This window comes from Parasteatoda tepidariorum, chromosome 8, assembly GCF_982258835.1.
Source record: "Parasteatoda tepidariorum strain Cologne lab strain chromosome 8, Ptep-v5.0, whole genome shotgun sequence".
In the NCBI taxonomy this organism is placed as follows: Eukaryota; Metazoa; Arthropoda; class Arachnida; order Araneae; family Theridiidae; genus Parasteatoda; species Parasteatoda tepidariorum.
This window is the reverse complement of record NC_141762.1, coordinates 10,143,153-10,160,328: the sequence shown is the minus strand read 5'-3', so window position 1 is coordinate 10,160,328 and position 17,176 is coordinate 10,143,153. Positions and strand designations below refer to the sequence as shown.

Here is a 17,176-nt window from a genome sequence, read left to right as displayed (position 1 = left end):
TAAGGTTTTCTTTTTGAAAAATAGCTTCAAAATTGAAAAAAAAAAATTGTTTTTTCCTAAAATTACCAATTTTACCTAAATTTATTTCTTGCCTTCATATTTATTATAACCTCTTACTTTAATTTCAGAGGAAAATTAGGTTTTTTACTTGGAAAATAGCTACAAAGTTCAACTAAAAAGTTACTTTTTTCTAAAATTTTACTTTTTGACTATTTTTTACTCGGAATTTTACTTGATTTTATTTTCTCGAATGTTTAAATTTCAGGAGGGGCGAAATATATTGTTCGCCCCCTCACTAAAATTTCAGAGGGGGTGACTGCCCCCTCTGCCCCCCCGGCTGGCACGCCACTGATTTGTGGTGTGATAAGTCTAAGGGATGTATGCCATTTTTAGGGTCTGGGTTAGGAATCGATTTCAACAAGTGACGAGTGCAAAAAGCTGTGTGTCTATTCTATTTGAACTGTCCGTGATTCAAAAGTACTGTGATTGTTCCAGTTCTAAAAAAGATTTCAAATATAAGTCAAATCACATTCGTTACATTTCAAGATCTAAGGTCACACAGTGGACAGATCGTTATACGGATCCCATCAGTAGAACACAGAAGTGAAGCATCACTGCCTGTTGTCAGTGTGCGGCTGGGAAACCAATTGGATCAGTCTACGAAGGGACCGAGGGTGAGTGGTAAACTGTTCAACCGTAAAGTGCTCGACTTCATTTGTAGGCAATCTTGCTACCTAAAAGCGGGGCTGCCATCCTTTCTGCAGAGGATAAAAATTGTGATGTCATGCCTTCGGATCATGCTCAGGGATGTTTCTCTGGATGACGCCGATAGCGCATTGCGTAGCATTAGTGCGACAACAACAAATCAAGATCTTTAAGTCACGCTAAATTGTGAAACAACCAATGAATTAAAGGGACCATTTTCACATCACGTAAAAAATTCGCAGATGCGAATGGGAGCCTGAATAGACTTCCCTGCGAAAAACGCATCAATCAACTTCTCTCTTGCAAAAACGTAATTGACCTATCGCGAATATTTTATATACAGTGAGAATAGTCTTTAAAACCCGTATCTTGAGAGAATGCGTTTGCACTTCAACTTTCACTATTTACTGTAAATTGTTTGTTTACATTTTTTTAGAGAGTGAAGTGCGAGAAGCAAATGAAGTTAAATAAATTTTGTTAATTCAAATTTATTGATACAATTTTATTAATATAACTGACATTTCAGAAAATAGTGGAATATTTTTCGTTCTTTACCAGCCCTAACTTAGTTTATTTCATTTTATCAAAATGGTTTATTTGCATTTTCCTTCTCAAATGACGGAGGAAGAAGAAATGCTGAAAAAGAAATATGAGAAACTTCGGCGGAAGAAGAAAGCTCTGCAAAATCTGAATGCTCCAAAACAAGAACCTCCTCCACCAAAACCTCTTGTAAGATCCCTTGAAGCGAAACCAGATGCCAAGGAAGTAGCCAAAAAGCTTCTCAAATCTGGCGCGATCAGTGCTATTAAGGTAGAACACAAGGAACGCCAAGGATTTAAGCGACCTAAAGCCCTTGAACGCAAGCGTAACGCCTGTGAACGAACCAGCGGCTCCGTCGCTGGTTATCAACCTTTCACCGCATCGCATTCAGCAGAGGAAGAAGCTTCTAATGCAGCTAATTCTGCTGATTCATCAGCCTCACCTAGCAATAGTCCTCGACCTCCTGTTAAAAAATTATACGAAAGTTTTGTCAGCTCTAGGAAATTGGAAGATGAGATTAAGGAAGAGCGAGCTCGTGACATTCCTCGACGAGAGAGAGATCGTGATGGCAGGCCAGAGAGACCACGCCAGGGAAATACTGTGTATGTAAGAGGATATGGCGTGACACAGGAAATACTTCAAAAAACGTTTGAGCCAATTGGCAACATTATTAACATATCCATGGAAATGGATAAGAATTGCGGTTTTGTGACTTTTGAAAAAATCGACCAGGCAGAAAAAGCTATAAAAGAAATGAGTGGAACGCAAATCAATGGCATGCGATTGAACGTTTCTCTAGCTAGGCGCCAACCTTTAATACCTCCATTGGGAGAGGATTCTTCATCTTCATCGTGGTCGACATTGGCGGTAAACTTTCCTCAAAAAGGAAATCATGAAGACACTAGAGAGCTTGTTGTCTATGATGAAATTTAAATATAATGTTGACCTAATTATTGAAAGGAAAACTGTGCATGCTGATAAGGGATTTCTGATTTGATACCTGTGCCGAAATATTGGTTTGGTAAAAATTGGGAGCAAATATCGCAAAGTTGGACAAACTAGTAAGGTGGAACTTCTAGCCGCCTTTGGGCAAGCTAATATAACTTTTTTAAAAACAATTTATTGGAAAGATTTTCCTATCGTAATCTGTGGCAGAATAATTGCCAAGTCTTGGAAACTTTCGGGCAGCGGTCCGCGAGAAACTAAAAAAAACATCTCATAAAGGGACCAACTTGAAAGATGTAACTCGTTGCTACCCCTGGGCAAAAACCTACATGTTTATTTTTTTTAAAAAATTGCAAGTTTAAAATCTATTTGTCATCTTGGCGATTGTAGTTGGCACGGCAGATTATGATACGGAAATATCCCCAATTTATTTCATCTGTAACAAATGAGAAGATTTTGTTGGCACCTTTGCAATTTCAGTTGGTGCAAAGATGTACAGATATATAAATTCCCTACTTTTAGGTTAGTCTTATCTTTCGATTTTTCAATATTTCTGAGGAAAATGTCAGCTTTTATTATTTTAAGTAATTGTCCCTTTCTACAAATTTGGTAGAAATAAAGAAAAATCTCAATTTATTTTTCTAAATTAGTTTTTTAACTTCACATATTTAATTGATAGCCTGTTTAAAATTATTTAAATCATAACATTTAAGATACAAAAATTATGATTACTTAGTTATGCTAGATTGAAAGTTGAAAAAATTGTGCCAATACTTTGTTGTAGGAAAGATTTCTGTTTTAGTCCTTGTATTGTCAAGTTCTTGCAATTTCTAGGCAATCACAAAGGAATAACTATTAGAAAAAAAAGAGGGAAAAACAGAACAGAATGGGATCAAGTTAAAGTGTATAACTTAAAGCTACTCTTCGGCAAACCACTAATTATTATTATTACAGATAGGTATACCAATAGTTAAAAGAAACATTCAGAAATTCAATTTTAGTTGAGATATCACAGCAAGACTAAATTCTGAAAATAAATAGATTAAAATAATTAATTGAAAATAAATGTATGTGAAAAATGTATCTTGAATTATGATGTATGAATGTACATATGTTGTAAGGCAGGGTTGGCAAGATTTTGCCGCAGGTGGAAAAAACCATGGTAAATACCGGTAAAAACCGTCCTGGCAAAAACAGGTTTTTGCCAAGCAAATTGGCAAAAACCTATATTATATAGGACAAAAACACATTTTTGATACAAAATTATTCCTAAAATTGAAATATATGCTATAAATATAAATAATTACAAAAAATTATAAAATTATTATTCCATTATTAAATCATAATGTAAATAATATATCATTTTAGTAGTTTAAAACATTATTGATTGGGAAATTTGTAATTATTCTCTTTTTTCCAGTGAAATGAACATATTTTAAATTAATATAACTATAATTTAAAGCATAAAATATCTATCAACATGAGTAGTTAATTATTGTACAAATAATAATTTTTTATAATAAATAATAATAATAATATTATACAAATAATATTTATTTATTTGTAAAAAAACATTTACTTAAGGACTCTAAAATGAAAAGAGGTCCAAAACTTTCAATCTTTTAAAAATTATTACCCTTATATTAATTATTAATATGTTAAAAATAATTTTTTCATGTAATGTATCAAAATTGATTGATTTAAATTTGTTTGTAGTATTTTGTAATAGTATTTGATCAGCAATTTAGATAATTTGGTTTTGCCGGTTTTTACCAGGTTTTTGCCTCTGTCCTGGCAAAAACCCGTTTTGCCGGCAAAAACTCCAACCCTGTTGTAAGGTAAATGTAGTAAAAACATAAAGTGCAGTATATCCTTACTAATCCAAAGCAAAGTCAATAATCCTTACTGATATTATGCCTCAAATATTGTTCGTTTAATCGAAGTTTCACTTTATGTTACTTCTATAAAACTATAAATGAAATACTATTTGCAAAAATATTCATTATATAACTTCGAAAAAAAATAGCTTGGTCAAAAATATTATAGAAACACAAGATAGGAATTTCAGTTAAGGTGAAGACCATGAAAAAACTGACCATTAAAATTTTTTACATGATCTTATTTTTAGAACTGCACTTTTTCAATCAATTCAAATCAAAAATATCTAAACTCATTAATAACTATATTTATAGTTAATTTCCTATTTAAATTAAGGCCAAATCTTATATATTCTTTTCATCAATTTTTTAATAAATATTTGTTTTGTCATTAAACAAACATTTTCTATGAGTCCAAAATATCTATATTGTAAAGTATGTGTATTGGGGGGTGGGGCAGAATCAAATTACGCTTTTGATTTTATAAAACTTGCTTAAAATGCTAAATATTGAAGAAGCATTGTCAGTGGAATTCTAGAAATAAAACATGCTTTTATTCAGAGCAATAATAATAAATGCCCAATTAAATGTCAGATAAACAAATTTTATTGCTTTTTAATGTCATAGTGAAATTTCACGATAAAAAGTTAGTGGCTTTAGATTAATTTTATTTTTGTTGAGAAAAATTTTGTACTTATCAGCTGTGTTTCATTATGAACAAAATTGTTATTGTAGTTATAAAACGTAAATGGTTCTCATAAAATTTATTTATTTTTTTTAGCTTTGATTGATTGAAATTGTGAAATTGTATTTATCAATAAAAGAAGTTATAATTTTTTAATTATTTTTTCTTTTTTGTCATCTTTTTTTTCCTACAGATAGAAATTCAAAATCATTGTTTATAAAGTTTTGAAGGTATTAAGAACAAAGTCACATGAAATAATAGTTTATTATTATTTTTTTCTAAAATGCATATTTATTCAGTTGTAGTTGTATTAAAGTTCAGTCATTCTTGAAGGAAGGGTTAGAATACAATTGCCTAAATTATATTATATTATTGTCTTCTTCTTTCTTAGCCTTCTAATCTGAATCAGATTAGATCCATGAGTTTGTTCGCTCTCAGCACTGTGTCTGGTTGCTTTAAAAAGTCATCCCGCACCAAGGCAACGTAAGTTAGCAGATGTTGAGGAGTTCGTATTGCACTTTGTAAAAATCTCTTAACTTCTTGCTACCGCATGAGAATCTGGTGGTCCTTAAGTGGTCATAAATGAAACATGTTAAAGTCTTTTCTGTTCTCCTCGAACTTTAAGGCAGTACCTGAACTTCTATACCATGGATGCACTGGTGGTTGCTTCCAAGAAATACCAATGCAGGTCTTTCTTCTTGAGTATCAAAGGTTCCTCACTTGTGTCTAACTTGGCTAGTTTATCTGCTATATTCATAGTTATAACCGTTGTTGAACAGTCGATCCTATGTTCAGCTCTGTAGCCTTGTAATTTAGAACACAACTGTAGCACACAACACTGCAAACTAACAAACACTGCAAACTGTAAAAATGTAGCACACAACACTGCAAACTAAGAAAAAAGTAGCGACTATGGTAGTTTACCTGCTTGCAGTAAGCTACTTTCGATACCATACGTACTTTCAGTTCTTTGTTTAGTTACGAAGTTTTTCATTATTGTTTGAGTTGTTTTTTCCTTCAAAGTTAAAAATGACTAGTTTGTCTATATCTTTCTTCAATCTTCTCCATTCAAATTTCTCATCTACGCATTACTGTTGAATGTATTTTAGATTTTTCCTTGGTTGTGATGTAACCACTCTGAATGTGATTAAAATTCGATTTCAAGTGTATTCCCTAACATTCGCCAAATCGAATTAATAAAAGCGTGGTAAAAACATTCTATGTCAAAAACATTTTCGTTATGATTCACTTTAGTAAAATTAATAAATAAATATAAGTAATTTTCGTAAACGTCGTTATATAAACGTTCTTGAGGTTAGTCTTTCAAAGTGTAGGAGCAACATTTTTATGAAGAAAAACAAAGCAATTAAACTGAATATTTAACGAATTAAGCTGTATACTAAATGGAAAAGTAATATTTTAATGGACTTATTTTGATAGAATTTCCTTGAAGACGAAAGTAAAATTTAAAATATTTGTATATTTAATGTATCTGCATGGAAAAAAATATTCACTTTATTTGTTCATATGTTGTTTTGAGTGTTCTATGGCAGTTTATTTGCAAGCTATTTTGTTTTTTATGTATAAAGACAGTTTTTTAAACATTTTCTTGGATATTTTATAGCAATAAAGTAATCATAGAAACATTTTGATGGAAAGTAATACATTACTAAATAGCACAGATAAATTAATTTGTATACCACAAGCATGTTAATCATAAAAATTCTTTTCTAGAACATAATCAATATAAAGCTGTATAATAAAAATTGTATGTTTCATGAAAATGTGTGTAAATACAAAAAAAAAAAAAAATCTTTTTTTTCTTAACATTTGTTAATGTATATAAAGTACGTTAACTTCATTGAGGAGTTATAGGTTCATTCAACAGCCTGATATTCAAGATGACTTCTCAATTTTTTCTTCTTGTTCTTGTAATTTTGGCTCTTTTGGCTACATTAAGTAAGTGTGTTTTCCCTCTCTCTTTCTATTTTTGTATAAACGAATTTGGTAAGATAGTTGGACAGTGAAAAAGCAATATATATTCGAATGTACGAACGAAATAACGAAAGCCATTATAAATGAATAGAAAAGTTCTAGTTTTAATAACCAAATGTGAGTTATAACTTGTAAATCATTGACAATTATTAGAAAAGTGCTAGTTTAAACAACCGAATTCGAGATATGAAACAAAATATAATAAGTTATTAGAAAAATACTTGTTTAAATAACCGAATGTGAGTTAGAAAACAAATTAGAATAAATTATTAGAAAAGTACTAATTCAAACAACCGATTGCGAGGTATGAAACAAATTATAATAAATTAGAAAAATACTAGTTTAAATAACCAAATGAGAGATATAAAACAAATTATAGTTAGTTATATTATTAGAAAAGTACTACTTCAAACAACCAAAAGCTAGGTACAGAACAAATTATATTAAATAAGAAAAATACTAGTTTAAATAACCGAATGAGAGATATAAGACAAATTACAGTATATTATTAGAAAAGTACTTGTTTAAATAACTGAATGGGAGATATAAAAAAATATATAGTACGTTATTAGAAAAGTACTAATACAAACAATCGAATGCGAGATCTAAAACAAACAATAGTAAATTATTAAAAAATACTAGTTTAAATAATCGAATGCTAGATATAACATAAATTACTAGAAAAGTAATTTTTTAATTATCCAAATACGTAATACAATAAAACTCACTTCGAATTTATCGAAATAAATTTTTAATTGCGCGATATACTAATAATCTTCCTAAATTAAGAGAAAAATACTTGTTTAAAACTAGATAAAAATTTTACTGGCTAACCAGAGAAAAATTTCTGTTTTTAAAAATATAATTGAAAAAAATAAGAATATTAATTTATCTGGTAATATTAAAAATGATATCTGTCTCTAAAACTATTAACGATTTATTTCAAAATCTACGCTTTAATATCAAATGAGAGGTAAAAATAATGTAGGAATTCTAACTTGTACGAAATTTTAGGCTTGCAAAAAGAGAACCGCTTTCTGAATAAACTAAAAAACAAGCAGCATAATTTCTAAAAGAACAAGGAACATTAGAAAATACACATTTAAAAAAAAATATTTCTGTTAGAAAATTCTAGCGAAGGATCTTTGTTCTAAGATAGTATCGAGATTTTACTAATAGTTTTTTAGTTTCTTGAGGGCGCTGGACAACTTAGCTACACAATCTCTCTCGCTAAGCTGATAATCTACAATTTTAGAGATCAACATGTCTTAGAGTTGCAGTTAATTACTAATTAAGTAAGCAGAAGTTCTTGAAATTTCCCCATCACCAAATTTCAATACTGCTTGGTTTTTCGATATTTTATGCATGCCTTTTAATTATTTATATATTATAGTGGATGAAATCTACCTAAATGTAATATTAAAACAGAAGTTTTATGCTACCACTTTAAGTGTGTGGGGAAAAACCTTCGGCTAAGAAAAGAAACTTTGATTTGTGTTGTTATTTTAGCAGCCAAAGCCGCTAATACTTAAGCTTTTTGATTATGACTAACAAGAATGTAAGGCAACAATTTTTTTTTTTATATAATTTCGAAAAAACTGTTTAAATTTTGTCAATACTTAAAATAATAACAGAATTATTAAGACTTGCGTAGTATGTGTGAATAAAAAAATGTTAAGTCATTTATTTCTGTTAAACCGAGATTCGTCGATTGAGCTTCAGCTACCACTGCAAATTTGTTTTTCGCAAAAAGCGGTATCCCTTTCGCACTTGCGTAGTGTTATGGGGTATTCTCTAAAAATTTATGTAAGTAATGTATATATTTTTTACATTTTCTCTCAACTTTCTTGTATATATTTCCCCCCAGATTGTTTATTTAATTCTATTTAGTCAGGACAGTTCCTGGGGAGCAACCTGTGAAAGCCGCTGGGGAAATAGGGTAATGTATATACCTGGGTTGGCCAAGCTCCTTGATAGTCGAGCCATTTTTCAAAATTTAAAATTTTTCGCTAGCCGCAATTAACACGTTCACAGAGATACCAACTTGCTCCGGACAGCAAATATATATTTTAAAGTGGTCGTTTATCAATTGTGATTCTTGGTTTAATAAATTCAATTTAATAGATTTTTATTCACCACTATTTCTATATAATTCGTAGGCTTATATCATTCACCACTTTATTGTTCATATCTTATGTTAGCTATACCATTTAAAAAGCAAGCAAAAATAGTCAAAGTCTTGCAAAATTTACTTTTTAGTTATTTACCGTTTTTTTAAATTTTTTTGGCGTGTCCGGAGCAGTTGGCATCGCTGTATACCTATTAAGAAGCAAGCAAAAATACTCAAATATTTGCAAAATTTACTTTGTAGATATTTACCGTTCTTTTAATTATTTTGGCGTTTCCGGAGCAGTTGGCATCTCTGCGTTCACGCCAGGAAAAGTGAAAATACTGGTACGGGAAAAGAGAAAATACTGGTAGAAGAACTATTTCAATATTAGATAATATTCGGGAGGAGTTAATCTATTCTCAACAATAACAATTCACTGTAAGGAAATTTATCACGGCGAAGAAGCAATTCAATATAAAAATTGCATCCGTTAAAAACAATTGGTAGTTATGGATTTTTATTATTTCCGGAAAAAAGCTAAAAAATGAAATTTATTTGTTACCAGTTTTTACTCCGGTGCGCCGCCAAGATGAGAAAATCTAACGTGACCCACCGGTGGGTCACCCCGGCGTGAACGTGTTAAATACGTAATTAAAAGGTATGCAAAAAGGTATAAAATTTTTTTTTCTTCATAAATTATATTTATTGAAAACATATAAGTAAAAGGACAAAATATGTGTATTGAATTTAAATATTAGACACATTTATTTTACTTCTCTTGATAATTCTTTAAAATTTGGTGAATAATTGGTGATAGCACTTCTCAGTAATTCTTTGAGACGCTGGTTAGTTTATACTGATCGGTGTTTGGATTTCATGAATTTTAAAGTGGAATAAAATGATTCACATAAGTACGTTGTTCCGAATATTGAAATAATTCGACAGGCAGCCTTTTTTAATTCAGGATATTTCGATTCTGGTACAAATGTCCGAAATTCAGTAATCGACGTCGACTTATATTTTCATTGTAGAGCTTGATCTTCTTGCATCTCTATTAATTCTAATTCTCCAGATGCTTTTTGTGTCATAATTATATTAGAAATAGAAAACTCACCTTGAATTGAACAACGTTGCACTTAGTCTTTCATATTTGTTCTCAGTAATTTAAAAGACATTTTGAAACACATACGGAATGATTATAATTTTTTTAAATATAACAGCACAAAAATGAAAAAGGAAATCGGGTATATTTATCAAGAGCCACAAATAGTCCTTCAAAGTGCCGCAGGTTGGCTGATATATACAGTTATTTTCATGGGAGATACGATTAAGTGTCCCGCTGATCACCGCTCGTACTGGGTTGCTCGCTGTGAGGAAGATACAAAACTGAAATACAGTAGAGTCCCCATAATCCGAGCCCCGGTTATCCGAGTTTCCGCTTTAACCGAGCTATCAAATATTTTAAGGATTTTTTTGTTCTAGATTATTTTTTATTTTTAGAAATACCGCCGAAAAATAAATCTGAATTTTATCTTCCAAACACTCAAGAAAACAAAATCTAACAACTTGATCCCATGAAATGATCGTTAATATCGTCAATAATGAAAATGAACCTAGCGAAGATGATGAAGACAGTGACAATAAAAAACAACATATAAAAATCTCTCACACAGATGAACTTAAAGCTGTCGAAAATGCTACTGAATGCATAAAACAACAAAAAGAGGCGACACCAGCCTTCCTGTTATCCCTAAAAAATGGCGAAACATTGCTGCAGAAAAGCACCAAAGTTATGTAAAACAAAAAATTATTAAGGACTTTTTTTAAGTAAAAACTCTTTAATTCTCGCAAAGTATACTTTTTAAGTTTTTTCAAGTAAGCTTTTTAATAATAATAGGAATTATATGTGGTATACTCGTATAAATTTCATATTTCTGAAATGTATTACATTTATATTCTTTTTCTTTTATACTTTTCGTTTTAACCGAGTTTTTCAGTTATCCGAGTTAGTCCAACACCACCGAGATAGGGGTGTTGGACCTATCTCGGTGGTGTTGGTTAGTCGTGGTCCACATTAACTCGTATAATCGGGATTCTACTATACATATTAAATAGTAATAATTTGAAAAATGAGTCTTAATGGTAGTTACGACTGAATAAGATATAATAAATAAATAAAATTGAATTGAGCTTTTACCACTTTTTACATTTATAGTCTTTTGTGATATGCCTATGTATGAAAATGTAAATACAAAAGGAACTTTTTTAATGTAATTTTGATTTTATTTATTTTACAGCATTAGCCGGTAAGTAGCCAGTATATTGCAAATTATTTGCTTTTTAAATACTATATACAATTGAATAATATATATGTTAAGCATAAACTAACGCTTTTTTTTCTTCTTTTTTACAGACCCCCAACTTGGAGTAATGGGAGGTAAGTACAGGATTTTTTAAGACCGATCTTAGAAGATATGTTGTTTGTCCAATGGGACAACCTAACACCACCTTGTTGTGGCAGTTATTTTTGTCTAGAAGAGTATAGTGGTAGCATATGTGTTTCATTATTAACACGTTGAGCGCCGCGTCAGCCATCGGTGGCTGACACTGGAGTTTCCATTTAGGCTGCGTCAACCACCGGTGGCTGGCACTGAAATTACTTTTAGGCTGCGTCTGCCACCGCTTGCTGACACAGACCTTTGACATAGGCCGCGAAAAACAGCTGGCTGACAGCGTATAACATGATATAGAACTATAAAATTTACACTCTTTTATGGAATTGCAGAAAATTTATTTAAAATTTACTTAATTATTGTGATTCTTGGTTTAATAAATTCAATTTAGTACATTTTCATCCACCACTATTTTTAAACAATTCGTAGGCATATATAATTCACCACTTTTTTCAGACAATATGTAATCTACAAACAATGTCTGTAATTTCTGTTCTTTTTATATTTTCTTTTTTCTTATTTCCTGTCTTTTTAATCTTGTCACCACAATGTTGCATAATATAAAATGTTTTCGAACAATGTAAATTATTTCATGATGAATGGGTTAGGGGCCGCTGCGCGGCCTAGGCACCCAGCTTGATTTAAATAAAGAAAAAGACAGATATGTCATGCTAAACCTTTTATAAACTAGCAAAATGTGCCTATATTTGCAATTTTAGTTTGTAGTTATTTACCGTGTGGCCAGACGAGCAAGCCATATAAAATTAACGTGGCATTCAACGTGTTAAAAAATATTTTTCAGAAACAAGATACCTACTTTGCATGGCCAAGTGGGGTTCATTACGAACTCCATTTTTCTATACACATTTCCTCCCAAACATTTCTTTTTTACAGTTAACTTTCTGTTAGTAACTTGCAGACTTTATTATTCTATGAAATACTTTACCCCATACTTGCCAACTTTTCAGAATTTCGTGAAAGATTTTATTTTTGTATTTAATGTGGTAGCAAAAATTTCGCATATTATCTTGATTCCTGTTTCAATAAATTTGATTTATTATAATTTAACTGCAATTATGCTTAAATAGTGTGAACATAAAGTCACTTACTACGCTTCTTGTAAAATATTTTATAGAGTGGTAGACATTTAGAAACAAGAGCTTTCAGACTTTTTGGTAATTTTGCCAACATTTTAAAGGCCCTCACCATGAGTGAGCTAAAACTAAATGGCATTTTATATAAACTTTTAAATGATTTATGTGTAGTGATGTGGAAAATAAGTTTAGTTGAATAAAGAAAAATACATTAAAGCATTAAATTAGCTACCACTGGAATAAATTTTATCAAAAAGCGTAGAAAGTTGTCAGCCCTTGATAAAGAAGACCGGTTAGTTATCTTATTGCCTGTTAATTAATGGAGAAAACTGAATTAAGTATTTGTCTATAATATCACTTCGATAGTTATTTCCAACAAAGTTCTAAATTTTTGAAATAATTTTTGGACGGTTATAATGTTCCTCGGAATATTAAGAAATACGTTTTCTTACGTATATTAGGAATGTAAACTATGGAAATCTTAAAAAACAACGAATAGGAAAACAAATTTTAACAACATAAATTAATAATATAAATTAAAAAAAAATAAAAGAATAGGATAAAAGTACTTCTAATTTCATCATTACAAGAGTTGTGGAGGTGGAATTGATTAATTCATTCCGTTTAAGTAAAATAGAATAGACAGCTTCAAAAATATATACCCTTTTTTCACACAAATTGCGTGACAAAAATTCAAAATATTTTTTGGATTATTCCATTCTGCCTATAAACCCATATCTTGTTTAGTAAATTGGTTAAGTAATTTCAATAATATTATTATATAAGAATTTTCACTGTCATGCTGTTGTTATATTTTTTCCTTAAAAAATATTTTACAGTTTTGACCTCTTTATTTTTAATTTTTGGAGATTTGTAAAGTAACTCTTTAATTTTTTAGGTTTGAAAGAAGGAGCTGATGACATTCTGAGCACCGCTGGAGTTCACAATCAGTGATTCTAAATGATAATGCATTGTTGAAATTTGGATTCAACGATGGCTAATCTACACTGCAAGAATCAGCTAATCAACCATTAATAAAAATGTACTTTTTTTGTCTTGTTGTTGTTAGAATAACTACGTAGGCAAAAATTGTTATTTCGTATTTTCAAAAAATTAAATAAACTAAAATTTGAGTGCTATCAAAGGGTATTATTTATTTAATAACTGCTTGAATACATCTTCAAATCACATTCCAAATATTTAATCAACAGACAGCCAATTTTAATGCTTGTTTTGCTCAGAAAATTTTATCCCAAGATATTGGAATAAAAATTAAAAGTAATTTTAACCCATACGTGGTACAAATATAGTTTGGCTAAAGTAAGAACCCAGGGCTCGAAAAAACTCAAAAATTTTACCCGTCCCCGAGGACGACTTGTCTAACAATGTACCCGTCTTCCTTTGAAACTAACCCGTCGCTTCTAAATAAATAAAAATATTATTTTCTCTCATTTATTACAAACATTTATATAAATTGCACAATGAATTAGTAGTTACTTGGATTACAAATACTAGGATTACATTATACAGTAATAAAAGAAATACTAGGTTACTAATAGTAACCTAGTATTTCTTTTATGAAATAATTTATTTATTTCATGAAATAATTTAAATGACAAAGGTCAGGACGGGAAAATGGCCGTCCGCGCGGACGTCGGATTCGAGAAATTCGTTGTCCGCGGGGAATTTTTGACCGCCGAGGACGGGCGGACGGGCAGTTTTTCGAGCCCTGTAAGAACCCCCCTAGCCATTCGACCCGTGTCTGTGACTATGGTAACGAGGTATAACTATTCAAAGTAGGATTAAATATAAGGGGTAAAGTATTAATGTTTTGATGTATCATTGTTTAGGATAGGTTTTGGCTCAGGTCAGAAAGGGAATCTTTTTCTTCTGTCGATTGTGTTTGCCCTAAAATGAAGATTAGCTACCCTCCCTAAAATGCGCTATTCTTGTTTCCATAGCAACAGACGGCCTCAGACTTTGTGGCGGGAGGAGTTCTTACCGTAGACGAAATATAACTCATACGTGGAAGGTCCAGGGTTTATAGCGAGACGAAAGAGCTGATATTTAAACTTCTGCAACATATCTACACTTTTCATAAAACCATTCATCACACAGAGTTCATTTCATGAAACCATTCAGTCATAGAGCTCGAGCTGGAAGTCTAAGGCATCATGGGCCCTTTTCCCATTCATATTGAAATATTGGAATTTGTGGTGGATCAATAAGGCAACAGCAACACAAATCTGCCGTGCAATTGAAAAAATCAACGTAAATACTTCACTATGGATTCCGAGAAAAGTGGTTTGACAAATATTTGCCTTCTATAGCTACTGATATGAACGCTAAAATAGAATTTCGAAAATCTGCCGAAACAAAGTTTATTTTCGAAAAAAAATATTTTTTGTACTACGTATCTTACCATACAAATATGACAAATACATAAAAATCTCAATTTTGAATTTTTTGTCACTTGCGTTGGTTATTCAATTGCACGGCAGATATAGGAGGAAGAGGGTAGAGAATATACAGCATTTCCAGGGAAATTGTTTAAGTGGTAGCTAAGTTATTGTTTTGATGCATTATTTTTTTATTTAACTTCTTTACCACACCGCTACATATAAATAAATGATATAAAAGGTCATATGCAAAGCCACTTTGTTCCAACTTTACGGCGATGAAACTTTCAAAGTGTTTGCAAGGTTACCAAAAATTCGGAAAAGCTTGGTTTTTAAATGTCTACACAACTCTATTAAGTATTTTGCAAGAATCGTAGGTGTTGGCAGTTCTGTAGATATAAAACATCAATGTTGTTCTAGAACAACTTAACACGTTCACGCCGGGATGACCCACCGGTGGGTCACGCTAGATTGTCTCATCTTGGCAGCGCACCGGAGTAAAAACTGGTAACAATAAATTTCATTTTTTACCACGTTTATATAAACTTGCCTTCGTGTATGTCTGTCCGGGTGGAATTTTGTAATCGATTTTAAACTAACTTCCAGACTAGCTACAAACTTCAAATTTAGCACACAGTTCAGAATTGGATGACAATGCATGAAAATGAAGAGAAAAAAGACATGCAAAGTAAAATAAAATTAAAATTTAAAAAAAAAATTATTTTCGAGATTGTCTTTTGTTGTCGATTCCATTATTTCAAATTATTACGTGTCAGGTGAAAAGATTTTTGTTGTCGGAGTATTTTTATAGGCTGAAAAATCACACGTGGTAGGATCCAGTTTTTCCTCATTCATTTCCAGATTGTTTTGGTTGTCATCAGCATAAAACTTATTCTATTACTTTAGTAGTGGTCTTGTAGTAGTCTTGACTACTCTTAACTAAGAAAAATAATCTAAATAGAAATATATATTTTTAAAAACCACGTTTTTTGTAGTGAAGAATAATAATTAAAAAATAATAATTTTTTAAAAATATAAAATAAAAATTAAAAATTAAAAAAATCATAGTTTAAAATAAAAAAATTCAAAATAAAAAGTAATATTTTTAAAAACCACGTTTTAGTAGTGGAGAATAATAATTAAGAAAAAAATTGAAAAACGAAAAACGTGGGGCGCATGAAATACATAACAGTACATATACACATACATATACACATTTTCTTACTCATATACATGCACAGCCACATATACATCCACATACATATGCATATACAAAAGCATATTCCACATCCACATTCAGATACAATTACAATTACTGATATACATACACATATTCTCAAGAGCACACATACACACACTAATATAACATTACTGTTATGTATTTCATGCGCCCCACGTTTTTCGTTTTTCAATTTTTTTCTTAATTATTATTCTCCACTACTAAAACGTGGTTTTCAAAAATATTACTTTTTATTAGTTTTTTTTCCGGGAATAATAAAAATCCATAACTACTGCAGTATCCTCACTACTGAGTCAAACTCCCAAACAACAACTACCCCCTGACGCAGTTGTGAAATGAGACTATGATACTTCAACCTCTCTAACCGAACTTTGAACTGAAGTGAACTGTAGTTTTGTTAAGTTAAAAACATTCACGCACAAGTTTGTTCACGAGATGTTGCTCATTTCGTGTTCCGGTCTGAACCTGTACTACCAATTGTTTTTAACGGATGCAATTTTTATATTGAATTGCTTCTTCGCCATGATAAATTTCTTTACAATGAATTGTTATTGTTGAAAATAGATTAACTCTTCCCGAATATTATCTAATATGGAAATAGTTCTTCTACCAGTATTTTCTCTTTTCCCGTACCAGTATTTTCACTTTTCCCGGCGTGAACGTGTTAAAGCGCAATTCAGGACTGCTAAGGATTGTTCTTTCTTTCTTCATTTATAGAAAATTGGGCACCTGGTCAGCGCAGAAGGCCCATATCCCATACATCATGAAATAGAATAAAAAGTTAAAATAAAAGACAGTTTGAGTTCAGCAGTCTATGGGGTGGCTGTTACCGGGAGACAAGCACCTTGCTTGTATAACTGAAAGAAAATGAAAATAATAAGAGCTGTAATCTGTGGATGGCTGTAGTTTGATTGTCAACGTGAAGTAACATAGGTCAGGATTTCAGGATTGGTAAAGTGTTTGATGCTGTGGATTATTGGTACTTTGGATTATTGATGTAGACTATAGATGCTGGAATTGAAGACTATTATTTATGCTGATAGTTGTGGTATGAGGCGTCGGAGGAGAAATGATCGGCTATTGGTCTTAGTTTTTCGTCTTTTTTTATAGTTCTCAAAGCTAAAAATCTGATT

The 17,176-nt window shown here is 31.1% G+C and overlaps 1 protein-coding gene across 1 annotated transcript; it reads left to right on the top strand.

The window, feature by feature from the left end:
* Positions 1 to 1,109: 1,109 nt before the first annotated feature.
* Positions 1,110 to 13,548, top strand: LOC107449217 (negative elongation factor E). Its single transcript, XM_087149810.1, has 3 exons — positions 1,110 to 6,711; positions 11,155 to 11,294; positions 13,303 to 13,548. The coding sequence occupies exon 1, from the start codon at positions 1,294 to 1,296 to the stop codon at positions 2,176 to 2,178; it is 885 nt and encodes a 294-aa protein (XP_087005936.1). The 5' UTR covers positions 1,110 to 1,293; the 3' UTR covers positions 2,179 to 6,711; positions 11,155 to 11,294; positions 13,303 to 13,548.
* The last annotated feature ends 3,628 nt before the right edge of the window (positions 13,549 to 17,176 follow it).